A 26,666-nucleotide genomic window follows, 5' to 3' on the forward strand; every position below is an offset into this window, starting at 1 on the left:
TGTCTGATTATTCTATCAACTAAGCTTGTTCTTAATAGTAGAAATGGATGAAATTTTAACATAAAGGACCGATTTACTTTTTAATCTAATTGACTAATTTGCCTATTTTTTAAGTAAAAAGGGCAAAATGTAATCTGAATCCTGGTATAGGGACCTTCAGAATCTTTATATTTTGATCCACATCCACTATCATTTTTTCAGTTTCAGTTTCACATCCAATCCAAGCCAAGAACAAGGCTTATGAGCTGATGATAGAATTAATACCATACTTATATTTTAAGGACTTAATTAATTATTTTTTGGAATTCTAAGATAAAATCAAAATTTGGACAGTAAAATAAAGGATGTGCAATGCAATTAAGAACAAAATATGATTTGAAGAAGCAAAAGCGAGAAGAGAGAGAGAGGGGACAGAGCTGTGAGTGTCTATTTTAGGTATACAAATCAAAGTAAGAAAGCAAAGAAAAGAAAAGAAATAGAGGGAGAGATTTCTTTTTCTCTTCATCTTCTTCTGCAAAAGAAAACACCGACAACATTAGTTGTGGTATTTATTCCTACATTTTTGTTATTTATTATTTTAGTCTTCATTTTTTTTTTCTTGTGCTTGGTTTAATTTCTCAAGCTTTAGTTCATGGTGGGTTTTCATTGTATATTGTAAAGCCGCCTTCATTCGACTTTTTTGGGTTGTTTTTTTCTTAAATTTAATTTATATTTTTGGTGTTTTTTTTTTTTGAAGCTGAAGCAGTGGTCTTTTTCATTTTGGAAAAGATCACATCATTTAGCTTTTTTTGCACTTAATTTTAGACTATATAATTTGCTCTTTTCTTATATGCTACTGTCTTCTTCTTCCCAATAATTTTTTGTCTATATATATATATGGAGCAATACATATTTTCTTATATGTAATGTGTTTCAAGTGAAGCAAAGACTGTGAGAGCAACAAAAAGAGGGAGAAAAATGTATGGAGACTGTGAAGCTATTTCATCAATGGGAGGGAATATGGTGGTGTCTTCAGAAACTTTATTTACATCAACATTTCAAAACCCTAATTTCACTTACTTGCCTTTGGAGCCTTTACCTCCTATGATCCCTGTAAGTTTTTTTTTTGTTATTTCATGTTATTTACAGGCAGAGTAAAAAAAAACATTTATTTTATGTTTTTATTATATATTTTTGAATAGAAAGAAGAAAATGGGTCATTGTTGAGAGGAAAAGAGGAGATGAAAAGTGGTTCCGAAAGTGAATTACAAGAAACCACTGAGCAGCCATTGAAGAAGAAACGTTACCACCGACACACTGCTCATCAGATCCAAGAACTGGAAGCGTAATTTCATTTTTCTTTAAAAATATATATATATAATTCTAAGAAATCTTTGTGTTTTTAAAGAAGAATGTTGGTGTTGGTGTTTTTTGCAGTGTTTTTAAGGAATGTCCTCATCCAGATGACAAACAAAGGATGAAACTGAGTCAAGAACTTGGCCTGAAACCACGACAAGTCAAGTTCTGGTTTCAAAACCGGCGTACTCAGATGAAGGTAAAACCGTGTTTTGTTTAGCGTTGCTGTTTTAAATGGTAAGCACATCATAATTAATCTTTATTTAACACAAAACAGAAAAAAACGAGTCCCGAGGAAAAAGCATTGATGGCATTTGCATGAAAACCAGCTAAAACCCTAAACAGCTATACCCTTTTATTAGAGAAAAATGGTAGGAGCAGAAAAGGAAGGATGTTATTTAATTTGGGGCCACTCCACTGCTGTGTTAGTCTTTGTATATCTGTAAACTATACAGTCTGTAATTCATTAATATGGACTACTGGGGTTTCATCATTAAACTCCTTTACCTGCTCATGTGCTTCTCACTACACTTAATATCTAAATTCATTCATTCGACCTCTTAAACACATTATCACTCTTTTGGTTTTTCAATGCTTAGGCTCAACAAGATAGATCGGAGAATGTGATACTTAGAGCTGAGAATGATTCTTTGAAGAGCGAGTTTTACAGGCTACAAGCTGAACTCAGTAAACTCGTTTGTCCAAATTGTGGTGGTCCACCTGTGCCTGGTGGGGTTTCTTTTGATGAACTTCGTATTGAGAATGCTCGGCTTGGTGAAGAGGTTATTTCATCAACATTTCTACTTTTCTCTATGTATAAGAGTTGGATTGCATTTTACTCTCACTATTTAAAAAATGAGAAAATTAATCCATATACATAACATAAAAAAACAAACTAGTCCTTTTGTTAAAAATTTCACTTATTTCTATTGTTAAAAATTGATCCCTTTATGTCAGCATAAGGTACACATGCCTTGATTATTTGTTCAACATAAAAGGTTAATTTGTTCATTCACCTAATGTATAATGACTATTTTATCTAATTTTTTAATAGAGTGAGTAAAATGCAATCAAACTCTTATTGTAAGGATGTCCATGATACTTTTACCATTATATATATTATCCCAATATAATATATGTTTGGACAGTTGGAACGTGTGTGCGCTATAGCTTCACGCTACATTGGTCGGCCAATTCAAACAATGGGTGCATTGATGCCACCTTCATTAGAATTGGACATGAACATATATCCAAGACAATTCCTTGAACCTATGCCTCCTCCTATCTTGTCCGAAACACCCTCTTATCCCGACAATAACAACCTCATCTTAATGGAAGAGGAGAAAACTATTGCAATGGAACTCGCTATGTCCGCCACCGATGAACTCGTGAAGATGTGTCGAACAAACGAACCCCTTTGGGTTCGTAACAACGAAACCGGGAAGGAAGTGCTTAACCTCGACGAACATTCCCGACTGTTCCACTGGCCACTAAATCTGAAGCAACGCTCAAGTGAATTCAGGACCGAAGCTAGCCGTGATAGTTCAGTGGTTATAATGAATAGCATTACTTTGGTAGATGCATTTGTGGATGCCGTAAGCTCCCATTTCCTTATAATTTCATATAATACTATAGTTAATTGCAACAATATCGCTTTAAATTGTGTGTTTTCTCCTTATTGTAGAACAAATGGATGGAGCTGTTTCCTTCATTAGTAGCTAGAGCCAAATGTGTTCAAGTTCTATCACAAGGTGTTTCGGGAACCAACGGTTGCCTTCAATTGGTATCAACTCGTATCAGAAGGTTAATTCAATTTTTTGTTGTAATAATCCGACTTAATATTGTTTTATTTGTGCAGATGTATGCTGAATTGCATGTGCTGTCGCCATTGGTGCCCACGCGAGAGGCATATTTCCTACGATATTGCCAACAACAAAATGTAGAAGATGAAACGTATTGGGCAATCGTTGATTTCCCACTCGATGGCTTTCATAACAGTTTACAAACATCATTTCCTTTATACAAAAGAAGGCCTTCTGGTTGTTTGATTCAAGACATGCCTAATGGCTACTCAAGGGTGCGTCCATTCGATTTTTAAAACTTGAATAACTTTTGCATACTGAAAATATTAATAAAAAAAAAAAGTGCAGGTGACGTGGGTAGAACATTCAGAGATAGAGGAGAAACCAATCCATCAAATATTCAGCCACTTCGTACACAGTGGGATGGCATTTGGAGCAAATTGTTGGTTAGCTGTTTTAGAGAGACAATGCGAAAGGATTGCTAGTCTCATGGCCACTAATATTCCCGACATTGGAGGTTCTTAATAAATTGTCATGTCTTTTTTATTTGGGTTTTCAATATCATGAGATTCACATTACACCCATTTTATTGTCACAAACAGTGATACCATCACCAGATGCAAGGAAGAATCTAATGAGACTGTCCCAAAGGATGATAAGAACATTCTGTGTGAACATCAGCAGTTGCAGTGGTCAGGTTTGGACAGCTGTTCCTGATTCCTCAGATGATACTGTTAGAATCACCACAAGGAAAGTGAGTGAAGCAGGTCAACCCAATGGTCTCATTCTTTGTGCTGTTTCCACCACTTGGCTGCCTTATCCTCACCATCATGTCTTTGATCTTTTGAGGGATGAACGCCGCCGTGCTCAGGTTCCATTTACTTTTTCTATGGTTTAATTTTGCTCTACAATACTCATATCCCGAAATTTAACTCCTTTACTTTAAATTTCACTCTATGCGTTTATATTATTTATTAAAATCAAACTGATAACACTTGCTAGTAAATGTGTTCCATTTAAGATGATGTAAAAAAATAAAAGATTAAAACACCCATTTTACTTTATATATATTTTTATAAATATAGGTGTTTGGGTATGTTATATTATGATGCTAAACTTGGCAGTATACTATGATGCAGCTGGAGGTGCTATCAAATGGGAATGCCTTACATGAAGTGGCTCATATTGCTAATGGTTCCCATCCTGGAAATTGCATTTCACTCCTTAGAATCAACGTAATTCACTTCAATTTTCTACAATCCCCCCCTCCCTTTTTCGACATGGAATTAAAACCCTATAAGCTTCAAATGCACAGGTTGCCAGCAACTCATCACAACACGTAGACCTAATGCTACAAGAGAGCTGCACCGACAAATCCGGCAGCCTTGTCGTGTACTCAACCGTAGACGTGGATTCCGTTCAGCTGGCGATGAGCGGCGAGGACCCGTCGTGTATCCCATTGCTTCCCTTAGGCTTTTTTATAACCCCAATGGAACTGTTGAATGATGGTGGGTGTAAAGACGAAGCTAATGAGCATAATATTACAACAGGAAGTTTACTCACCGTTGGACTTCAAGTTCTAGCCAGCACAATACCATCGGCAAAGATCAACCTGTCCAGCATTGCAGCCATTAACAATCATTTATGCACCACCGTTCAACAAATCAGCAGTGCTTTGAGTAGCAACTGCATCGGGTCTTGCAATGAAGGTGACAATGGTAAAGAAAAATAGGGTGTTGGGGAGTGGTGAATTACCCATAACATCCTTAATTTTGTTAACTAATTGAGGAAGTTTTTGGTAATTTTACTGAAAATCATGCACTGGGAATTGTAGTAATTTTAATGTGGTAAATAAAGAGTGTAATGATGATGGAGGGTTAAATTTGAAAACTTTGGTTTTGGGGGGGGGGGGGTATAGGTGAAGTCAAGAGCGCACCAATTGTGACCCTTTGCTTTTAATGGTAAAGGCCACCAATTAGCAAGGGTGGGTGGTTCGGGTATTGACTTCAGCTTTCTTGCCCTTTTTTGTTAATTTTTTTTTTTAGCTATAATGAACCTAAGTATTTGACTTAATCATTTGTGCATGTCTAATTATGGTTTCAGATCATAGTCCTTATCAATTTTATTTAAAGTTAATTGTATTAAACATTTATAAATTATATCATTTATTTTAAGTTGGTCCATAATTTTTAAAATATTTTAATTCTATCTTTAAAGTATCATTCTTATATTAATAAAGTGTTTTTTTGCTGTTATACCTCTATGTGTCCCCTCACGTGTCATAAATGGACAATCCACAAGCTCAAAATGTCCATAATGGCGAATCTCCTAATCAAATGAACTTGGAGAATCTTTAACCATAGCAACATGTTGAACACTTATGGATCAGTTCATCATCGCTAGATGCACATGGGATCTCAAACTTATTGATAACTCAGTTGTTTTAAGAAGTCATATTTTAGAACATTACATCATCATTACTGTAAAGGAATAAGTTATAACTCCACTGTTAGTGAGCTCAGGGCACGTATTTCTTATATAAAAGCTCACCATAACATATGAGAACAAATTAAGACAGAGAAATCACCTTTCCCTCCCCCTCCTTCTCCTCCTATTAAGACCAATCTCCTAGGACATTTTATCACCATCTTTGCCCAATCGAGGGTGAACCACAACCATGGCATCCAACTCCTCCTCCTTGTTAATTTCAATGGTTAACAATTACTAAAATCATTAATTTAACTTTTAAATGTTAATAGCAGAAAATGTAACGAAAATATGTAAAACAATATTAGTTTTAAGTGAACTTTGATTATGTACAATTTTATATATAAAATTGTGATTTGATGCAATTTTACAAATTATTTTACATGTATTCATTTATTTAAATGTGTACAGTTGAATCAAAATTAAAGTTGTATATATACAAATGAACCGCAATTGAGTTTTATATATATAATAGCACCAAATCAAAGTTAATGTGTTAAATTGCAAGTTGAATTAAAATTCATATATGAAGTTAATATTTATCTCTAATTTTACACGGGAATAAGTGAATCTATGTCTAGACACTATTTCTTACATAATTAATCTACAAGAAAATAAATTCTATGTTGTATAAAAAAATTCAATTGAAAGTTAGAGAAGAGCACTATTTTCCCGAAAGTCCCTGCTTAGTTTTACGGAAAAAACTATGGAATCTAAAAGGACCTAAATTCAAAATATACAAAATTAGAAGCAATCAAACCTGTTGAATTCACAAATCTAAAAGAGAATGAACATAGATACATGATTTTTCATCCAAAATAAATTTCGAGATTGTAAGATTTTTCAGTACTGGAAAAAAAGTCTAGTCTTTTTCCAAACTTCATAGTAATGATTGAAATGGTAAGCACCGTCATCTCTGATGATCCATTGGCAATCATGGCATTGCAAGAACACCGTGAACGCCCAGAAAGCGCCATAGGTTTCTTCGTCGATGTGAATGTAACACCAGCGGAGCGGGAAAATTAACTCCACAAACGACCACGTTATGCTGTCCCCTGGTTCCATCTTTTGCAATCCCTTGTATTCCCCGCTTTCGTCGAATCCACACTTTAAGTAAACGCTGTGGCTGGCTTCGTTTATTAAGGTCACAGTCACCGTGGGGAAAATACTATCAAGGAACGCCGATGATCGGATTGAAAATGACAAAAGTTGAAAGGTAATTAAGAATGTGAAACCTATGAATTTATGGTTACCGGCCAACATGGCTATGGAATTTGTTTTTCAAGTGCTTCACCTCAATACAAGGACAAATATATGTGATTTTTAAGGGAGGAATTTAGGGCTGTAGAGAAATTTAAAGATATGTGGTATTTTTTACACATACTTGTAGTTGTAAATTCATTTGTGATATGTGGTTGTCATATACTGACGAAAGAGATTAATCGTTATAACCTTCCAAATCCATTGATAATATAAAGGCTAAATGCCAACAATACTAATAGTCAAAAGGGTTGCTCCGACAAAAAATGTATCGTTGCTAATGGGGTTAGTCAGCATGATTCTTGTCGTAACCATTTTTTTGAAAACGGGTATCGACTTGGAGAAAAACGAAAACGGGAGTCGCCACCAATCTTTTTAGGTGTGATTGGATCACCTTGTAAAAGTGGTTGTTTTTAATAAATGGTTTGATTTATTTAAACAACAATTTTGGTCCACGTAAATCAAGAAAACAGGTTCGGGAGTCGGTTACGCACAGGGAAGGATTAGCACTCTTGTAACGCCCAAAAATTGGTACCTAGTTGATTAATTAGTATCTTAGTGTCGAAAATTGAAAACTTGAAAGACTTTGAAATACGATCCCTCTTTAAAAAATGCTCAAATGTTAAAGACCTTCTCGTCTCAAAATATAAAATGTCACATCCAGTAAGTTAGGACACGACGTCTTGAATTTTCGAGAGCGAGCTCGCCACTTAAAGTTTGCGTATTTTAACTTATTAAAAGGATATTCGTTTGTTTAGAGTAAACGAGAGAAATCGAAACCCAGTGAGTTAGGGCACGTTTTCTCGAATTCTCAAACACCGAACATTGCCTTTATTTTCGAAGAATCTTATTTCGAGGTAACAAAATGTCATACCCAGTAAGTTAGGGCATAACACCTCGTATCTCCAAGAATAAACATTTTTCAAAACTCGTATCGCGATTTAAAAGAGTATTCTGTTATTTAAGTTAAAGGAGAAAAATCGAAACCCAGTAAGTTAGGGCACGATTGTCTCGAATTACCAAATACAGAATATCACTTTTATGAAAGAATTATTTTAAGGTGTCGAGTAAAAAAAACATAATGTGATTTATAGTAAAACATAAAAGCAAATTACGGTACTAATACGTAATAATAAGCACGATAGTGTCAAACATAGTAATACGAGCAATTATGAAAGGTGAAACAATAGCAAGGCTAATAAACAAAAGCATGAGGAAAATGAAATGATCGAATACATAAGTAAATTATCGAAAATAAAAATGAATAAAACATGGAACAACAAATGGCAACGATAACGAAAACGATAACAATAATAATATAAATAATAGTATAAAGCGATAATAATACATATAGTATTAAACATGATAATAATATCAATAATGTAAACATGGAACATATATATGTAAAATACGTAGTACTAGATTAAAAATAAAAATATAATATTTATTGAAAACAATGATAATATATACAAGAGTAACTAATAATAACGATACATAAATACATACATGCACGTATTGAAATATATATGTAATAATAGAAATAATAATAAGAATATACGTGGTATTAAAATATATGTACATGATATAGTTTTAAGAATATACACAACATGCATGGTATTAAAATGGTATTAAAAAACATAATACATACATATAAGTATTGATAAAAAAATGCTAATACTAATAATGGTCATAGTAATTACAATAAGGATGATAATAATAATATTAAAGTAAAGTAAACAAAAGTAATCCCATATATCAATATATATATACATGTAATGAAAATACACACTACTATATAATAATAATAATAATAATAATAATAATAATAATAATAATAATATAGAAATACAAAGAGCAAATATAATAAAAATATTAAATAATGAAAAAGCAATGCTATATATATAAAATATATATATACGTGTATGTACATAAAATATACACTAATATATAATAATAATAGTAATAATAATAATATTAAAATGCAAAAAGTAAACATGATATAATAGTAATATTAAAATAAAGTAATTAAAATAATATTATATATAGAAATGTACATACGTACACATGTAATAAACATACATTAATCAACAGGAAAACAATAGAAGTGCTAATAAAACTAGTATTAGAATAAAAATAAAAAATAAATGCAAACATAATAATATAAATAAGATAAATAGAAACAATCAAAAGCAATAGAAAGGATATAATTGAATCTAAGAACACAATTTTGGGGCAAATCGTAATAAATAAAAGAAGAGGGGATTAATTCACACACGCAAATAACCATGAAGGACTAAAACGGACAATAGCCCTTTGTCCCAAAACGCGCAGCTTCAAAGGGACCAAATTGGAACCGGAGTCAAATTCCTGGGCATAAATTAAAAACAGAACAAAAGAAATTTAAAAGCAAGAAATTGCGGAAGGGCTAAACGCGCAAATAGCCCTTCCGCCAAAATAAACACGCGGATCTCTTCCAGGCGAGTCGGGTCTCTGGGTCGGCACCTAAACGGCACCGTTTTTGGGTCTGGGTCTGGGCATGAAAACGGTGCCGTTTTAGTAGGCTATAAAAGCCTAAAATTTTCCAAAAAAATCATTTTCATCAGATTTTAAAAAAAAAAAAGCAGGAGAGAGCTCTCCTCTCCTCTCCTCTTCTCTGAAGATGGCGAGGACTCCGGCCACAGGCCCGATCATCGCCCGCCGTAGGTGCCGCCGCGCCGGCCACCATACACGGTGGCCGAAAATCGGAAAAATGGTAAAAATTTGATTTTTTTTATTTTTTAAAGTATATTTATAATATATGTATATATGGGTAAATAGATTTAAAAAAAAAAAGAAATCAACGATAATAATTAAATAAAATCACCTTGGGCTATTTTGATTTTGACTCTCTGTTTGGGATTGCTTTTCTGCTTGGTTTGTTATTATTTTCTTTGAATCACTGTTTGTTTACATTAAAAAAAAAAACTCTTTCCTACAATCCGGTTGTCCCCCCTTTACATAGAATTTTTAAAGGCTTTTATAGCCATTTACAAGTTGCTTGTTGATGATTATTTCTTCTCTCTGCAGGTGCAAGTTGGTAGTGGTTGGAAATGGGTGTGTTGGTGAAAGACAACTGGTAAAGGAGTAGGTGGCCAAGGTGGGGCGACGGCTAGGGTTCAGCACCACTTTTCTTTGCTGAAAATTGTTTAGGCTTGGGCTAGGGTTTTTTTTAATTTTGGGTTTGGGTAGTTCTAATTTGGGCTGGTTTTGGGTATTGGGTTTGGGTAGGTTTAGTTATTGTAATTGGGTAGTGGGGGTTTATTTCGGGCCAAAATTGAGCTTGCACAATTCTATAGCAACGATCAATAATCATTGGTATATATACGTTGTTAATTCGTCAATAAACAACATGTTAATCACAAGTGTAACTCGATTTGTTTTTGACACGTAATATAACTTGTCATGTTTATTTGGCATTTCTTTTATCGAAAAATATCGGAGTCTTTAAGCAAATTTTTAAGATTTTCTACAACACTTTATTGAAGTGAAAATTTTCACTTAGTGTTGTGCTGGGCTGATTTGAGTCGGGTTAAGTAAAAATTTTAAGTTTAGATTTGATCAGAAAAATGGGTTTAAAATTTTGTCCAAATTCGATCTAGATGAAAATGTTAAAACTTGAGCTCGGTTTGGCCCACCAGATTAAATTTTGTATATTATTTTTATATAAAATAAATTTAAAAATATAATGCATCAAATACACTAAAAATATTAAAATAAATATTTCCCAATAAATGAAAAAAATACTTAAATAATACTAATATAAATGCAACTTAACAAGCAAATATATCTAAAATAGTATCAAAATTAATAAAAAAACAAGATTTATACAATATTCAAATAATAACAAAAAATAATAGCAATATTATAGCAAAACAATGAAAAAAAATATGGTAAAACAGTAAAAAAATTAGCAACATTTTTTTTTTGCAAATTCGGGCCAACCTCGGGCCAAAAAAGCTTATTCGAGGTCTGACCCATTTAGAAAACAGGCCTTATTTTTTTTTGTCTAAACTCATTTTTCGAGCTTATATTTTTGTCCAAACCCTCTCACTTTTCGGACAAACCTTTGGGTTGGACCACTCGACCCGGCCCATGGACAAGTCTACTTTCAATGTGGTCAAAGTTTCTTTATTTGAAGAGATTTATTTCCTTAAGAATTAATATTATTAGAGAAGATCTCTACTAATTCTTTTCTATATTTAGCTAAATTTAAAGAGATAACAATCATATTGATTGTAAATTTGCAAGTCATTATATGCTTATTTAAGATAATGCGAGTGAAGAACTTATTTTAGTACAAAATATTGTATACAAACTATCATCATTATCATTATTCACTTTGTAAACAAGCTTTTGCATTGCGTTGCCAGACTTTTATGTTCATTCATTACTTGGTAAAATTGAAAAAATGAGAGGAAAAAAACTTACTTATGTCTCTCTCTCATTTTCTTTGATTTTATCATTTAAATTTCAAATGATTTATTTTTACGTCGTGGAATGAAAAAATGGTAATCTCTCTTTTATTTTTTCTTCTCGCTTTTCTTTTCTATTAAGTACATACAAATTTTTTTTTCCACAAACACGAGGATGACAAGTTCTAGATCCACTCCAATAAACTATATACTAATAAATCCATAGGTCGTTATAATTAAAGCGAGTTGTAAGTAATATATATGATTTTTTTATACAATATCTATTACTATCCATAATTCGTAACTCTTAAATCAAAGGAAAATACGTTCTTGAATTCACTTTTTTTAATTGTTGTAATAACAACTGTACTAAGTGAGCTAATAATTTTTTTCATTAAATTTCTAAAGTTTAATATTAAACCATGGACAATGAATGGAAAAAGAAAGGCAACACATGGAAAGAAATAATAGAAGAATTTGACTCACTTGTATTGATATTATTAACTATGAATGTGGCATTATAAGAGAAAAGATCGATTAAGTCTTAACTCGATTGGTATGGGTATTGTTGTCAATGTAGGAGGATATGGGTTCGAGTGCGTTGAAACGCATTATCCTCCTACTTATGGATTGGGGAGGGGCTATGGATAGTTTTAAGCATTGTATCAAAAAGAGATTAATGATCTAGCTAGCCATTAAATCTATCCTTTGTATTTGTTATGTATGTAAATTTTCGAACCGATCCGATATATCTATCATATCGATCTAAGATATTACATATATTAGTATTTATTGGATGATTGGATTTTTTAATTTATGTCAAATTTGACATATATAATATATATATATGAATAGAACATAAAATATTACACATATAAAAATATACTAAAGGTTTTACCCTCCCAAAATTTAATATATATGAAATATTAAAATTATAAACTAAACCAAAATAATTAAATAATATAAACATTTTAATTCTTAAATATTGTTGTCATTGAATATTAGATCATCTTTGAATAAAGATTCAACCATGAAGAGCAATTATTGTAAGTAAGGTATTGAAATCAAATCATGCTAATTAAAATCAATTGATAAAAATGATTATAATAAAATCAATTCAGAATTGAGATTTGAATACTTTAGGGATTAAAGTGTGAAATAACCCAAAAGTGAAAGCAAAGAATTTAATGAAGGCAGGCCAACAATTTAATTAAACCAAAACCACTCTCTGTTACCAAATGCCATCATCTCTGCCCATGACCCATTCAACACTCAACATATTATTTTAACTTTTGTTGTGAATATAAGAATATATGACTTTGGGTGTAAATATAAGAAGATGTGGTTAGGGTAAAGCCAGAAATTTTTTTTTAGAAGAGGTCGAAATTAAATTTTAATTTTTAATAGTCTATATCTTTATAATTTTTAAAGGATTAAATCAAATTTTTAATACTTCTGGGGGAGCCAAAGTGCAATTATACTTTTACTAATTTAAAATTTTAAGATTTTCTAAAGGGCCTAAATAAATAATTTTCTTTTTTAAGGGGGTCGAGGCCTCTGCCGACCTCTTAAATATGCCACTAGATGTGAATTTGAGAGTGAGTTGAAACACATTATCTTCTTATTTATGGATAACGCCCTAACGGTTGATGATAATATTCTTAAGGCAGCAAGAATTACGTGCACCAATCACGGAATTGCTCCAATTTTCAAGTATTTTTTTCTCTCTCTACAAATTTTCTACTACAAATTGAAAATCAAAGGCGTTAGCAGGAGGATGATTTTAATTATTAATTTTTTTTATAATTAATATTTTGTCTCCACGGTGTGGTGTGTGGACTTTTTTCATCCTTCTTCTAAAGGGTCAAATTATGATTTCAGTCCTTTAATTATACTCAAATTTGAAATTGAATGTCAATGTTATTTTTTCTCATTTTATTATATTCAAATTTGAAATTAAAATTTAAAATCTATATTGTTAAATCCTCTCATGACTTTAAGGTTTAGGAGTGTACTCGAGTCGAGTCCGAATACTGACAAGTTTGAGCTTGACTCAGAATTCGGAGTTCAATGCTTGGCTTAAGCTCATACGTATTCAAGCTCGAGATAGACTCAATAGTTAAGCTTAAATTAAGTTAATAATATATTAAGGGAAATAATATAATTTAATAATATAAAATAGGGGAAACTACAAGTTAAGTCACTTATATATGGTTCAAATTACGTTTTGGTCATTAAACTTTAAAAAGTTATGATATGGTCACTAATGTCAGTTGTTTATTACATTTTGATCACTGAGTTGTTACCGCTTGTTACGATGATTAGGGTAAAGAAGGAAGGAATTTGTGAATCTTGTGATGATTGAAGCTAATAAAGGTTAAGGGTTATGGATGAATGATTATATCGTAATTTTTTAAAGTTTAATGACCAAAATGTAATCTAAACCATACATAAGTGACTAAATATGTAGTTTAACCTATAAAATATTTAAAATATATATTAAAAATGAAAAGTTCGATAAGGTTCGCCAGTCGTTCAAGCTGAATATCATTGAACTCAAATTCGATTTAATCAATAGCTGAAACTCGACTCAATAATTACTGAATCAAGTTCGAGTTTTTTCAAGTCAAACTCAAATAACTTACAAGTACCGATGTCTCATTTTCACCCTAACAAGATTCAAGAATGAGTAAACAAAATATATATAATTTAATTTCGTATAGTTTCGGATCTACTTTTATAGTTTTATTAATTAGCTGAAATAGGTAACATAGTTAACTATTCTAAATAAAATACTAAAGTGGTTTTTCTTAAATAATCTCATTTGGCTTATTAAAAGAGTACTTAACTGCACTACTGAATCATCAAACTATTACCCTCATTTTAAATTAGTCCTTAAATTTCAAAACATTCAATTTACATCATCAAATTATTGAAGTAATATTAATCGAGTTCTTTCATTATTGAAGTAATATAAAATCGTTAATATACAATATAAAATTTTATTAGTCATGCTCTCTTTTATTTTTAAAAGTTATGCAAAAGAGTTTTAATTTTTTAAAATTCATTTTAAATTATACAATATAAAATTTGACATGTCATTGAACGTTGAAAAGCAATTTTAAAAACAAAATGACATGATTAATATAAAATCGATAATTTAAGGATGTAATTAAAACATTCTAAAATTTAGAGAACAATTTAAAATAAGATCTTATTTTGAGGATGTTTGGTAGAATTATCTCAAAATTTTAATAATAATAAAAAAATAAAGATTGACCTAGAAAGGCTTTTCCATTTATTCCAATAATTTTTCGGTTAGTTCTATTATGATCCGGTATTTGGGTTAGTCACCGGTAAGCAAAGTAAAAACAGATCCATCAAAAATGGAGGAACAACATTAATATCGATTTTCAAAAACCAATCTTCAATTCTCTTACAACACTCTTTCATGTTCTTCCACCTAGTTTGACTTTCTTTGTTCTTGTTTTCTTTTAAGGTTTTTAGAACATGAGCGACAAGGAAGAACCAACCAAGCTAAACGACGAACAAATCGGCGAACTACGTGAAATCTTCCGTTCATTTGATCGGAACAACGACGGTAGTTTGACTCAACTCGAACTCGGTTCACTCTTACGATCTTTGGGTCTAAACCCGAGTTCCGATCAAGTTGAAGCGTTAATACACAAAGCCGATACGAACAATAATGGGTTAGTTGAATTCTCGGAGTTTGTTTCACTGATGGCGCCGGAACTGTTATCGGAGAAATCGCCTTACAGTGAAGAACAATTGAAACAATTGTTTAAGATGTTCGATAGGGATGGTAATGGATATATCACCGCAGCTGAGTTGGCTCATTCGATGGCGAAGTTGGGACATGCGTTGACGGCGGAGGAATTGACGGGGATGATTAAGGAAGCCGATACCGATGGGGATGGGATGATTAGCTTTGAAGAATTCTCGAATGCGATTACTTCAGCTGCTTTTGATAATTCTTGGGGTTGATGGTGAAAAAATATAGAGAATTATTTTTGTTATGTTCGGCTTCGTTTTATGTTTTTTTTTTTTTGTTATATTGTGTAGTTTAATAATGGAGAATTTTTAATTTTATTTTTGGTGTTTATTATAGTGTTTTTTCAGATAATAGATGAACTTTTATGCATGATAATCATAGATCTTGCATAGTAGTATCTGTTTGTTGGATTAAGATCTCCGGTGGCATCTCCTGTTATACGATTTACGGTGTGTACCTTTTTAGTGTTGTATAAATATTCTGTTTCTCTCACATTTTGCAATCTTTAAAAGCCAATAGCCGTCGCCAGTGGCCTTATGGCCGGTCGTCAGCCCTCCTCTCCTTTCTCCTATCTCCCTCCCTTCCCTTTTCCCTTTACTCTCTCCTTCTCCCATCTTCCTCTCAGTCCTCTTCCTTTCCTTTTCCTCTTTTTCGACAAAATAACCTGGTCTCTCCCTCTTCCACTAGGCTTTCAGCCTCCAGAAAGGTGGAGGAGAGACCCTCAACTTCCCTGTGGTCTTTCCATGGCTCTCTTCCAAGAGCTTGTCTCCTTTTATCTAGTCGGGAGCTTTCTCGATGTCATTTTTGTTTGTTTTGGCAGGAAGACTATGCGGGGTTGAGCACCATTAACCTTTAGTCTTGAAGGCTTGTGCATGGTGATGTCGATTGAGCTGCTCTGGATCTCTGTGTTTCGAATGCTGATGTCCTCTCAAAGGCTTAGGATTTACAATAGTCGGTGGCACCAACGTGCTCTACGGTGTCAATGGCGATCCTCGTTAGTAGACTTGTAAGTTGAGAGTACGACAGCTTCACAGAGATTGTGGTCCCCGTTTGCATCTTACGGTGACAGATTGGAAGTGGTGAGAATAGGGTTGTCTCCTCTCGTGTTGGGTTCGGTCATTTCAACTCTTGTATTTTATGTTTTATTTTCTAGACTTTTGGATCCTTGTACTCTTTGGATGTCGATATTAATATCCTTTATTATTATTTTTTGTGATTTACCGATTAGATGGCCTTAAGTAAAGTTTTGAATGCATATAGGGTAAAGTATGACGTTAGTGGTTGTATTTGTACAGAATTTGATATTTGGTTGTTCTATTTTAAAATTTTATTTTTTATTTTTAATTTAAAATTTTTAATTAAATTATTATGTAGTGTCTATCAGAATTTATTAATCTAACATGTTAATATGTTAATTTTTTTTTCAATCATATTGAAGCAACATAATTAAAATTTTAATAATTAAATTAAATTTTTAAATAAAAAATCAAACTTAAAATTTAAATTTTAAAGCATAAAATTATATCTCAAATTTCATCAAACTAGAATTAACAACTAATTCATATATCATTCATCCATTTATTAACAACAAATTATGTAAAAATGTTCCAAAGGTTGAGATGGTTCCAATTAGCAATGATTTCAAATGTCAATGTTACATATGAGAAAGTAGTGCTGCATTAAAATAAGAGCCTTACAACAATGATTCACAAGTATTAAAATCATTATATAAATTATTAATAATTCAAAGTATGAATATATATATATATATATAACACCTTACACTAACTCGACACGAAAATAATGACATAATATGACCAAAAACATGGATTATTATCCTAAGTAAACCCAGTTTAGTGGTTCTCATGAAAGTTTCATATTTTTGAAACTCCATAAATGCAAGCAGATAAGGTCTTTCATCTTCACTTGCGCACCATCCATTGCATTATGTCCTTTCTAACAACTCCCTGGTCTCTCGTGTAGTTCATCCTCGATGCGTCGGATCCGTTAATGCTCAAATGCCGGCACCGATTCATGTTTCCGGTAGCAGTTGGCGGTTGCATCATCATTGCAATGGTAGTAGGGAAGGACTTAGGCCATGTACTTGTTAATGAACTAAAAAGATGTCTACCAGCATCATGGTTTCTAGGTGACTGGTTGCTTCGCGGAGTTTTCGGTGAAGATGTGTTTGTCACTTGCTTTGGCATGTTCATTTTTGCTTTGTCAGTACCGTGGTTGGGTTCTTGCTGAGGCGGAGGACCTCGGATTTGAGCTGAAGGTTTTATTTTATGGAGCCAGCGGAGGATACAATCACCAAGGTTTCGACCAACTTCTAAGTCTCTATGCTGTATATTCCTGTGAACCTTGAGTGCTATGTCGAATACAACACGCGTTCTTCTGGTTGCGGAAATAGGTAACAGATTCCGAAAGAAAACAGGAGTTAGCGAATGCCGTTTCGAGTCCTAATCTTTTGCAACGTTAACCAAACATATGATATTCAAGACCATGGTTTCCCCTGGAAATGAAGCTCACTACAAATCGGTTTACGTAGTAAGAAAGGTTCTACCTTAGTACAAGGCTGATGCCCCCGTATAAAACGGGCGAGAATGGGATCGAATAAAAACATGGAGGAACAACAAGATCACAAAATTAAAGTTCCTGCAACACAACACTGATGGAAATCTAGGAATGATCCAAAAGTAAACAAGACCACTACAGATCGGTGAATCAACTACTAACGGTTACATAGTAAGAAGGGTTCTACCTTAATAGCTTCGAGTAAGTAGCTAGGCTAGGCTGATTCCCCCGTATAAAACAGGCAAGAATTCAATCGAATAAAAAGCATGGAGGAACAACAAGATCAAAGAATAAACGATCCTGCAACACAATATGGAAGGAAAATATGGGAATGAATCATACATTACAACGAGTTCATGTGTTTCACACTCGAGTAACATAACTGTACCTAACTGGGAAGGCAAAAGAAAGGGGGGTGTTGATTTATGTACAGATATGATAGGCTTCTTTCCTCTCATACTTTAGCAACTTAAAGAAAAACTTAGATAGTTATGGAATTGTGACTTCAGGTAGCACATTCATACGGTCCTACTCGGACTCTTCAGTTTTATTGAAGTACCCGTCTCGAACATATGAATATGGGAATATGACCTCTAAGGATCTTTCAAATGCATAGGAAAACTTAGCGTTCATATGCTTGGTTAAAACGCAAGACATGTGTGCTGGGTAAAGTTATGCTAAACAGAACTAATAATACAGTGTGTTCACATAATTACCCCAAACTAAAACCACCTTTGCTTGCTCATTTAACAGTTGAAAACCAAATACATCTATGATCTAACTCATAAGAAATTTTCAAAACTAAATTCATACTATACCACAGAAAAGGAATCAAATACAAATAACCTTCGGCCAAGTCAAATTTGACGGTTGATTCGGTTTTATAGTGGTTAAAATAGATCAGCTATAAATTTTCATAATAATATATAAAATTTTAATCAAAACCCACCCATAGAAAAAGAAAAAGTTGATGAATAGACTTCACTGATTGGACCGACTAATGTTAATTGAGTTGAGACCTAAGTGTTTTGGTTAAAGTATTAGGTTAGTCAATTAAGTCAACGTCAGTTTTTTTTAACTAAACTAACTAATCAGACCAATTCCTCTTCCCTACCCAAAGTATTATACAATTTTTACCACTAATTGAGTTGAGACCTAAGTGTTTTGGTTAAAATATGTATTTGCTCAAACTTATATCCTCTTGATTACAAATTGATTTAAGATCCAATCCGTACCAAGTCCTAATTTACTCACAATGATGGTTAATTATTAGTGAATGTACTTAAGAGATCCTTCATTATAAAGATCTAATCAAATTAGTCCCTCACTATTAAATGAATCAATTTAGTCATTTTATTAAAAAAATCAAATAAGATCAAATTAGAATATAGTTAACATTTATTGTTTTTAAGACATTTTTAAACCATAAATATATATTAACTATATATGTTACATTTGAACTTATTTGATTTGTATAGAAACTAAATTAATCTATTTAATAATAGATAAACTAATTTAATCCAATTCCAACGGTACAAAATTTTGGAGATTAAACTTATTTGATTAGTATAAAAATTAATTTAATCCATTTAATAATAGATTAACTAATTTAATCCGAGTTAGTTTTTCAAGCGTGATATATTCCTGAATTTCATTGAATGCTCAGAAAACAAAAGATTCTTCAAGGTGCCTCATCATAGCCTAATACCTATTCAACCTCAAGCGCTCATTAACAAACAGAGAACTAAAAGTATTTCACGGTTAAGTACTTCCAAAAATTAATCAAAGCATATTCTTCTTCATACAATGCAAAATCAATCAATGCCAAAAATTATATGAACCAAACAGATATTTAAAAAAAAAAGTAAAAATTAAGAAAAAGAAAGCGAGAAATCTCTGTACCTTTGAACAAATTGTTGAAGCCGTGGCTGGTTACGACTAATAATCCGTCGCTGAATCTTCAAAGCAAGCTTGTAACTTCGTTTAAGCCCCAAGAAATAAGCCGATCCCAATGCGATCTCCCACAGCACCATTTTTTCCTCTTTTTTTACCCCTCAAAAATCAAAATCCCTGTTTATCAACAGCTTTATTCTTTATAAATCTTCATCAATGGAATTATTTTTTTTATTTTACTTTTTTATTTTTTGCTTTTGCAGCAAGTTTGAAAATTGTTCGTTTTCTGGTATTAGGAGCCGAATCTTCGATCTCGCACTGACGACGGTTTCTTTTTATTATTATTATTAGGTTAAATTCTGCTCTTGGTCCCTAATTTTGCGTAAGTTATAGATTTAGTCCTTATATTTTAATTTGAAATTTTTAATCCCTGTATTTTTCAATTTTTGAAATATCAGTCTTGGCCAAATCAAATTGTAGCAGTTAAATATTAAGTTAAATTCTAGGTATAAATATCAAATTTATACATTAACTTTGATTTCTTGCAATTATACACTCGAAACTTGATTTGTGGTTCATATTTGTACATATAACTTTGTTTTCTATTCAATTTTATATACTTAAAAAATGGCTATAGACATTTAGTTTCATATTGAATTAACATAATTATTTGTGTATGTAATATATTAAGGTAAAACGGTGCTAATTCGATAATGTTGTTAGCGATTTATGAAATTTGAATAAAATCAATTTTTCATTTATAAAATCATAGAAAACCAAAGTTCATGTATGACATTACGTATTAGATCAAAGTTCGTGTATAGTCTTGATTTTTATCCCTAAATTCCATCATTTATAAAAGGTTAAATCCTGCTATTAGTCCATTTACTTTGTGCATGCTGTGAATTTGATCTCTATATTTTAATTTGGTCATTTTTAGTATTTGTACTTTTCAAATATTGAAATTTCAGTATTGGTTAAATTGTAGTTGTTAAATGTTAAGTTGAATTCTATTATTTATAAAAGGCTAAATTATGTTATTAGTCCATATATTTTAGGAAAATTGTGGGTTTAAACCCTAAACTTTAAATTGGTCTTTTTTAGTCTCTATGTTTTTTAAATTTTAAAATTTTAAACCTCACTAAACGATAACTGATAAATTCATTAAATTCAATTATTTCCAAAATCTGATCCGATTTGATTGCTACTTTTTGGGTAAGCACTAAAATTTTAAAATTCGAAAAGTAAAATGACTAAATTAACCTGTTCTAAAAGTACAAGGACTAAATTTAATCAAATTAAAGTATATGGATTAGATCCATAACTTTCAAAAAGTATAAGGACTAATAGCATAATTTAACTTTTATAAAATCATATGTAACAAACATAACAACACATGTGTAATACCATGTTTGCTTGTTATTTCCAAATATATATATATCGTTTTATATTAGTTAATAGATTTAATAACCTATATTATAATTGAAATTTTCAAATTTCGAAAAGTATAAGGATTAAATATGACCAAATTGAAAAACAAAGACTAAATTAATAATTTATTCATAATATAGGTACTAATAACAGAATTTAACCTTGTCATTATTTTTGTTAATTGTTTGAGTTGAGCTCACTGCTAAAATCACCGAAACACCGATCACGACCGTTGATAATATTTGACTTTTTTGGCCAAATTTTAGAGTTTCTTTTTAATCTTTTCTGAAAGGCTTTAATATTGTAAACTTGGACAAGTCAACCTTTTAAATATTCAAGCCAATTTTATGTAAATTTTGGTTATTTTGAGTTCTATTAGGGTTTGTGTCATTGGGTTTAAGATTTGTATTTTTTAGATTGAATTATTACATGTTGGAATTATATTACAAATCATTCTGAGTTTGAGTTTGAGTTATTTGTATGTAGTTATTTATTTAGGTCATTCGAGTTGGCATAATGTTAAATTTAACTTTTAATATTTACATCTTTTATCATTTTAGCCCTTTATTCTTTATTTGAATTAAATTTGGTCGTTAACCTTTTAAAAAAATTAGTTTTTTAATAGAAATATTGACTAAAACATTAATGTTTTAACGATATTTGTGTGGCATCCTGCTTGGTGGTCCACCTATACTTAATGCTAATATGATACTATTTATCTTACATTTTATTTCACTAAATAATTTAAAAAGTATAAAAATATTAAATAAAAATACACAAAATTTTTAAAAATAACATTGAGTACATATAAATTATCATACGAACGATCATGTTAAAAAAATTTAACGATGCAGTCAACATTTTCATTAAAAAGAAATAATTCAAATTCTCTTGTGCTCAACAAGATTCGGCATTAGGTATTAGTCGCGAGACTGTTTAAACGAAGCCAACTGATGGAGGTTCAAAGTGCAACATCGACGCTGCCACGCATGCTTTACATGGCGTGTCAACCTTTACTGCTATTTTTCATGACCATGCTAGTGTCTTCCTTCTTGGTTATTCTCACGGGCAAAGCTAAAAATATTTTTAAGGATAGGGAATTAAATTGTATATTTTTATAATAATAATAAAATTTTATTATTTTAATAGTTTATATTTTTATAATTTTTAAATAATTAAATTAATTTTATTTATTTTTTGGGGCAAAGTACAATTTATCATATACTAACTTAATTTTTTTAAATTATAAAAGACTAAAAGTAAAATTTTTCATTTTAAGGTGTTGGGCCATTGCCAATTCCCTTGATACCATCCCGGTTATTCTAGCTCTTTTCCTTGTGTTATGGAGTCAAGCATGGCTTAGGAGTATTTTCTGGGCTATTAAGGATATATTTTCTTGGCTTAAGAGTTTGAATTATGACAATATGATTGTTGAATCTGCTTGCTTGGATGTTATGATGTTATGAAGGTAAGTTTGGTGTTTTACTCCAAGACTGTGTAATGTTGAGATCCTCTTTTCAACATCTATCCTTCCAGTGGACACGACAAACTGTTAATAAATAACTCACGAGCTTATTTGGGTGGCGCCAATAGTGTTGAAGGACATAGATCTGGGTATACAAAGTAAACCAACTGGCTTCGGTGTAGTCATCCCCCTACTTTAGTTGATTTGGTTTGTTTTTTGCCAATTTTATTTTATTGAAATTCGTGTTTTACTTTAAAAAATAATAAAGGATTAATAGTAAGATTCCAGTATTTTTTTTAAAATTAACGTAAAATTTAATTTAAAAAATAAAAAATAAAAGCCAAAACCATAAAGAGATATATTATATTTTTGGAGTTGAAATTATTGTGAGTTTAAATGTAAATATAAATCGTACCAAATTCAATCCGCTTGCATTTAGGTTAGTTCATATTCAAAATCGACAGATTGAATAATTAAGCTTTATACACCTTGACTTTATTACACTGCTTCACGTGAATTCTCATTAGGCATAATTATTTATTTGGACCTCTAATTTTATAAAAAAAGTCATTTTAACTCTCATCTAATTTTTCATTTTTTTTAGCTCTTAAACTTACTCTTTTTATCAAATAACTCCAAAATAAATGTAAAAGTTAACTTGTTTTAATTTTGCTGATGTTGCATACACGTGGATAACACATTAGTATTTAATTAATTTTTTAAAATTTTAAAATTCAAAAATATATAAATATTTTAAAATTAAAATTATTAAAAATTAAAAAAATTATTTTGTAATATTTTTAAATTTAAAAATTAATTAAATGTTGATGTGTCATTTACATGACAATTTACATATGTGCCACATCAACAAAGTGAACAAACATTAACTTTTCCATCTATTTTGGAGTGATTTAAGAAAAAAATACAAGTATGTCAATAAAAGAAGCAAAAATTAAATAGAAAGTTAAAATTATTTTTTGTAAAATTGAAGGGTCAAAAAGTTAATATGTCACTATATCGTTATTTTGTTAACTATGCCAATTTTTAACAGTATTAATAGATGAATTTCTTAATGAAATGACTAATTTGCTTTTTAATCTAACGTATAAAGATTATTTTTCTTTTTTCTTTTTGGGGTAGAGGAGGTAAATCCAATCTAACTTCTAATATAAGAGTTAGATAGTAATTTTACCAAAGTATATGATATTAATTTAATCGTGCCAAAAATTCTTAATCCTTAAGATTTAAACTTAATTACGTTTCTATGACATGAACATTTAATATTAATTTATAAACCAAGCATTGAAGAAAAAAGAAAAAGGTAAAAGATATCACTCATGATCTAATCCTTTTACATATTATTGGTTAAAATTTGTTATTAGTCTTTATATTTTGAAAAATTTAAAATTCAATTCATAAATTAGGAAAAGGTTACAATTTAAATTTTTTAATTAAAAAAACTAAGTTCCTAATAATTAAGTTATGAAGTTATACAATTACACGAGTAATTGATGACAAATCTTGACAAAGAAAAAACTATTTATGTCAACAATTGAATTAAATTTTTAAATAAAAAATAAAATTTTCAACTTTTTACTCTATTAGTGATGAATGCAATGTTTTAGAAACCATATTTATGCGTAAATTAATTAAATCATTTATTTTCAGTTCAATCAATTCTATAATAATTAAGTAAATAATTAAATTTTTATAGAATTAAAAAAAATATTATAATTTGGTTCAACTGGTTCAATAGACAATTTTATGTTTAGATTTTTGTCTTTTATCGATTTTGAATGATTCACTCAAAAGTCGATTCAATCATTTTATCTAAACCGGTATATCAACCAATTCCTGATTCAAACTGTTTCAAAGGAAAAGTGGGTTTAAATACACTTGAACCGACATCTTCTTAATTGCCGCAATAGCAATGGTGCTAGTTAAACTAAGACTCAATCGGCTTGAAACTTTAATTTTGAATTATTATCTTATTCATGTATTAATTTTCTTTATTCCATAATTCTGTCCATGTCCCCCAATTTATGGTAAAACTACCATAAGGGCCCCTATGCCATTAGTTAGATTGTATTTTACTTTTTTTTATTAAAAAAATTATAAATTAATATCTATACGTTAGATTAAAGAACAAAGCAATTTGATCTTTTTGTTAAAGAATTCCATCCATTTTTGCTATTAAAAACTAATCCCTATACATTAACATGAGGTACATATGGCATGTTCATGTCACTATCTTGTCATTTCGTCAACTACGCTAATTTTTAACAATACAAATAAATGAAATTTTTAATAAAAATAACTAAATTGCTTTTTAATCTAATGTACAAGACTAGTTTACTCATTTTTTTAAGTAAATAAGCTAAAATACAATTTAACTTCTAATGCAGGACTTTCAGGATAGTTTTACCTTAATGTATATATTTTTGGTAACATATATGCCCAAAATTTTAGCATATCCTTCGTCCTTACAATCTTTTAAAAAAATAAAATTGATTCTATATCATTAATTAGTATATTTATTTTGATTTATTAATTAATTTTAGAATTATTCTTTCCTTTTTCTTAAAATACCCGATAATTAATCAATTAATGCTTAATTAAGATAATATACTCTCAGCTAAGCAACGACGGCTTAAGAAAAAACCTAAATTATTAAGCCGACTGTCACACATAGTCATTTTCCTTCAAGAAAATAATACTCAAAAATATACATCTTTTGTATCGCTTCACCTCTTTCAATTATTTTTTCACTCACTAAGAACATGCAAAGACAATCCTTAGGCTCGCCTACCTCTAAGCTCCATATCCATGGAGGAGAAGAGATTACCGGAGCAATCGTCGACGACGATGACCACCGCAAAGACAGTAAGTCTCGCCGATTGACGTTTTCGGCTTCTTCTTCTTCTTCGTCGCCGTTGTTGTTGCCGTCGTCTCCTAAGTCTGAGAAGCTCATTCATCTCATTCCTGTTCTTACTCTCCTTTGCTTCCTCATACTTTACTTAAATTCTCACAGTCCTTCGCAATCTGGTACGTTCTTTTCGGTTCTCGAGATTAGGACTCGAGGCTACTCATTTAATCTTCGTCGTTCGTTTATTTTATTTTGTTTATGTTTCAGATTTGGCAGCTTTTAATGGATTCAAGCATTCCTCAAAGCATTTAGGTATAATGCAGCTTCAACTCACCTTTTTTTTTTCTTGAATTTTTTTTAATTTTCATCGTTTTCTCCAGATTCACGTGAAATCGGCGAGGTAAGCCGATTTATGGAGTTCCGGAGAGGCGATGTTTTGGCGATTCGAAGCCAAAGGAACTTGCAAGAACTCGATAAGTACATCGTCAAGTCTCGGCCACACCGGAAAGTCGCCGATTTCTAAGCGGCGTACCGTCGGTTCATCTTTCTCTCTCTTTCCGCCGTTGTTTCGTTTCATGCTCTAGCTGACTATAAGTCCACACGTGCTGGTCACACTTGCACGTGCGAGGCATTTTTTTGTTTGCACATGTAAATTTAAATTGCATGTTAATTTGTTGGCTTGTGTGAGGCAAATATCTTAGCTGGCGCTACGTGTGTAGGGCTTGATCGTCCTTGTTCACATAAAAACATATAATTTATATATTCTTGTATATAAATTAATAAAAAAATAAAAATAAAATGGAAGAAACTTTTTGAAAAATAAAATACTTCAAATTAAAAATTTCGAATCGGCTAATGTGCGCCTTTTGGGAGTGGTGGGCGTAAGTTAGTGAAGGAGCATAGGGTGGAATCCAGCTGGAAAATTCAGACCGTTATTACTCCTCGTGTTTCGGTTGGGATGCCAGCTAGAAAGTTGTACTAATCGCAGGAACCTATTAACTGCTCCAACAAGGATAATCCTACTATTTGATTCAGTGATTTTTTGGGTCTAATTTAATTTTTAGTCCTTTTATTATGCTAAAATTTAAGATTTAATCCCCTCACTTTAATTTAATATAATTGGATCTTCTTTTATATTGTTATCATTAGGTTTTGTTGTCAGTAGCTATTGTTAATTTAATATGGATTTTTAAAAATAATTGTTGAATGGTTCATTGAATTTTTCTAATAATACAAAATTAAATAAAAAACCTCTCCGGCCCTTTTACTTCCAATATCGAATAAATTGGACATTCTAAAAGACCAC

General features: G+C 31.1%; 4 protein-coding genes and 1 long non-coding RNA gene across 12 annotated transcripts; 4 read left to right on the forward strand and 1 right to left on the reverse strand.

The window, feature by feature from the left end:
- Positions 1-326: 326 nt before the first annotated feature.
- Positions 327-5,334, forward strand: LOC108466087 (homeobox-leucine zipper protein HDG5-like). Of its 7 annotated transcripts, none has more exons than XM_053025576.1 (12): positions 327-544; positions 923-1,092; positions 1,182-1,324; positions 1,417-1,534; positions 1,935-2,117; positions 2,484-2,930; positions 3,020-3,118; positions 3,194-3,412; positions 3,486-3,654; positions 3,740-4,008; positions 4,277-4,372; positions 4,453-5,334. In XM_053025576.1, the coding sequence occupies exons 2-12, from the start codon at positions 958-960 to the stop codon at positions 4,867-4,869; spliced, it is 2,295 nt and encodes a 764-aa protein (XP_052881536.1). In that variant the 5' UTR covers positions 327-544; positions 923-957; the 3' UTR covers positions 4,870-5,334. The 7 variants fall into 7 exon arrangements, with proteins under 7 accessions (XP_052881536.1, XP_052881539.1, XP_052881537.1 ...); XM_053025579.1 differs by having other exon boundaries at positions 928-1,092; XM_053025577.1 differs by having other exon boundaries at positions 328-544; positions 918-1,092.
- A 4,148-nt stretch (positions 5,335-9,482) lies between these two features.
- LOC128291835 (uncharacterized) lies at positions 9,483-10,285 on the forward strand. Its single transcript, XR_008281777.1, has 2 exons — positions 9,483-9,636; positions 9,951-10,285. It is a non-coding gene; the product is annotated as an uncharacterized LOC128291835 (long non-coding RNA).
- Positions 10,286-14,566: 4,281 nt separating this feature from the next.
- On the forward strand, positions 14,567-16,352 carry LOC108465908 (probable calcium-binding protein CML18). Of its 2 annotated transcripts, none has more exons than XM_053025589.1 (2): positions 14,567-14,691; positions 14,835-16,352. In XM_053025589.1, the coding sequence occupies exon 2, from the start codon at positions 14,846-14,848 to the stop codon at positions 15,338-15,340; it is 495 nt and encodes a 164-aa protein (XP_052881549.1). In that variant the 5' UTR covers positions 14,567-14,691; positions 14,835-14,845; the 3' UTR covers positions 15,341-16,352. The 2 variants fall into 2 exon arrangements, 1 of the variants encoding a protein (XP_052881549.1); XR_008279990.1 differs by having other exon boundaries at positions 14,638-15,577; positions 15,949-16,352.
- Positions 16,353-16,720: 368 nt separating this feature from the next.
- Positions 16,721-19,918, reverse strand: LOC108465907 (uncharacterized). The gene is made up of 2 exons (XM_053025310.1): positions 19,608-19,918; positions 16,721-17,525 (listed from the first exon to the last, which is right to left on the reverse strand). Exons 1-2 carry the CDS (start codon positions 19,736-19,738, stop codon positions 17,051-17,053), a joined length of 606 nt encoding a protein of 201 aa, XP_052881270.1. The 5' UTR covers positions 19,739-19,918; the 3' UTR covers positions 16,721-17,050.
- Positions 19,919-25,119: 5,201 nt separating this feature from the next.
- LOC108482057 (uncharacterized) lies at positions 25,120-26,185 on the forward strand. Its single transcript, XM_017785163.2, has 3 exons — positions 25,120-25,539; positions 25,628-25,672; positions 25,741-26,185. Exons 1-3 carry the CDS (start codon positions 25,275-25,277, stop codon positions 25,881-25,883), a joined length of 453 nt encoding a protein of 150 aa, XP_017640652.1. The 5' UTR covers positions 25,120-25,274; the 3' UTR covers positions 25,884-26,185.
- Positions 26,186-26,666: the final 481 nt, after the last annotated feature.

The sequence above is a fragment of the Gossypium arboreum genome, chromosome 1 (genome assembly GCF_025698485.1).
Source record: "Gossypium arboreum isolate Shixiya-1 chromosome 1, ASM2569848v2, whole genome shotgun sequence".
Classification (NCBI taxonomy): Eukaryota; Viridiplantae; Streptophyta; class Magnoliopsida; order Malvales; family Malvaceae; genus Gossypium; species Gossypium arboreum.

What these genes read in the sequence shown, in the direction of transcription:
- LOC108466087 (XM_053025568.1), top strand. An exon ending in CAGATCCAAGAACTGGAAGC is followed by an intron (nt 1,325 to 1,416) that starts GTAATTTCATTT and finishes TGTTTTTTGCAG; the next exon opens with TGTTTTTAAGGAATGTCCTC. An exon ending in CCAACGGTTGCCTTCAATTG is followed by an intron (nt 3,119 to 3,193) that starts GTATCAACTCGT and finishes TTATTTGTGCAG; the next exon opens with ATGTATGCTGAATTGCATGT.
- LOC108465908 (XM_053025589.1), top strand. Translation starts at nt 14,846, where the DNA reads ATGAGCGACAAGGAAGAACCAACCAAGCTAAACGACGAACAAATCGGC.
- LOC108465907 (XM_053025310.1), bottom strand. Translation starts at nt 19,738, where the DNA reads ATGGTGCTGTGGGAGATCGCATTGGGATCGGCTTATTTCTTGGGGCTT. An exon ending in CTTCAACAATTTGTTCAAAG is followed by an intron (nt 17,526 to 19,607) that starts GTACAGAGATTT and finishes TTCCGCAACCAG; the next exon opens with AAGAACGCGTGTTGTATTCG.
- LOC108482057 (XM_017785163.2), top strand. Translation starts at nt 25,275, where the DNA reads ATGCAAAGACAATCCTTAGGCTCGCCTACCTCTAAGCTCCATATCCAT. An exon ending in TCACAGTCCTTCGCAATCTG is followed by an intron (nt 25,540 to 25,627) that starts GTACGTTCTTTT and finishes TTTATGTTTCAG; the next exon opens with ATTTGGCAGCTTTTAATGGA. An exon ending in GCATTCCTCAAAGCATTTAG is followed by an intron (nt 25,673 to 25,740) that starts GTATAATGCAGC and finishes CGTTTTCTCCAG; the next exon opens with ATTCACGTGAAATCGGCGAG.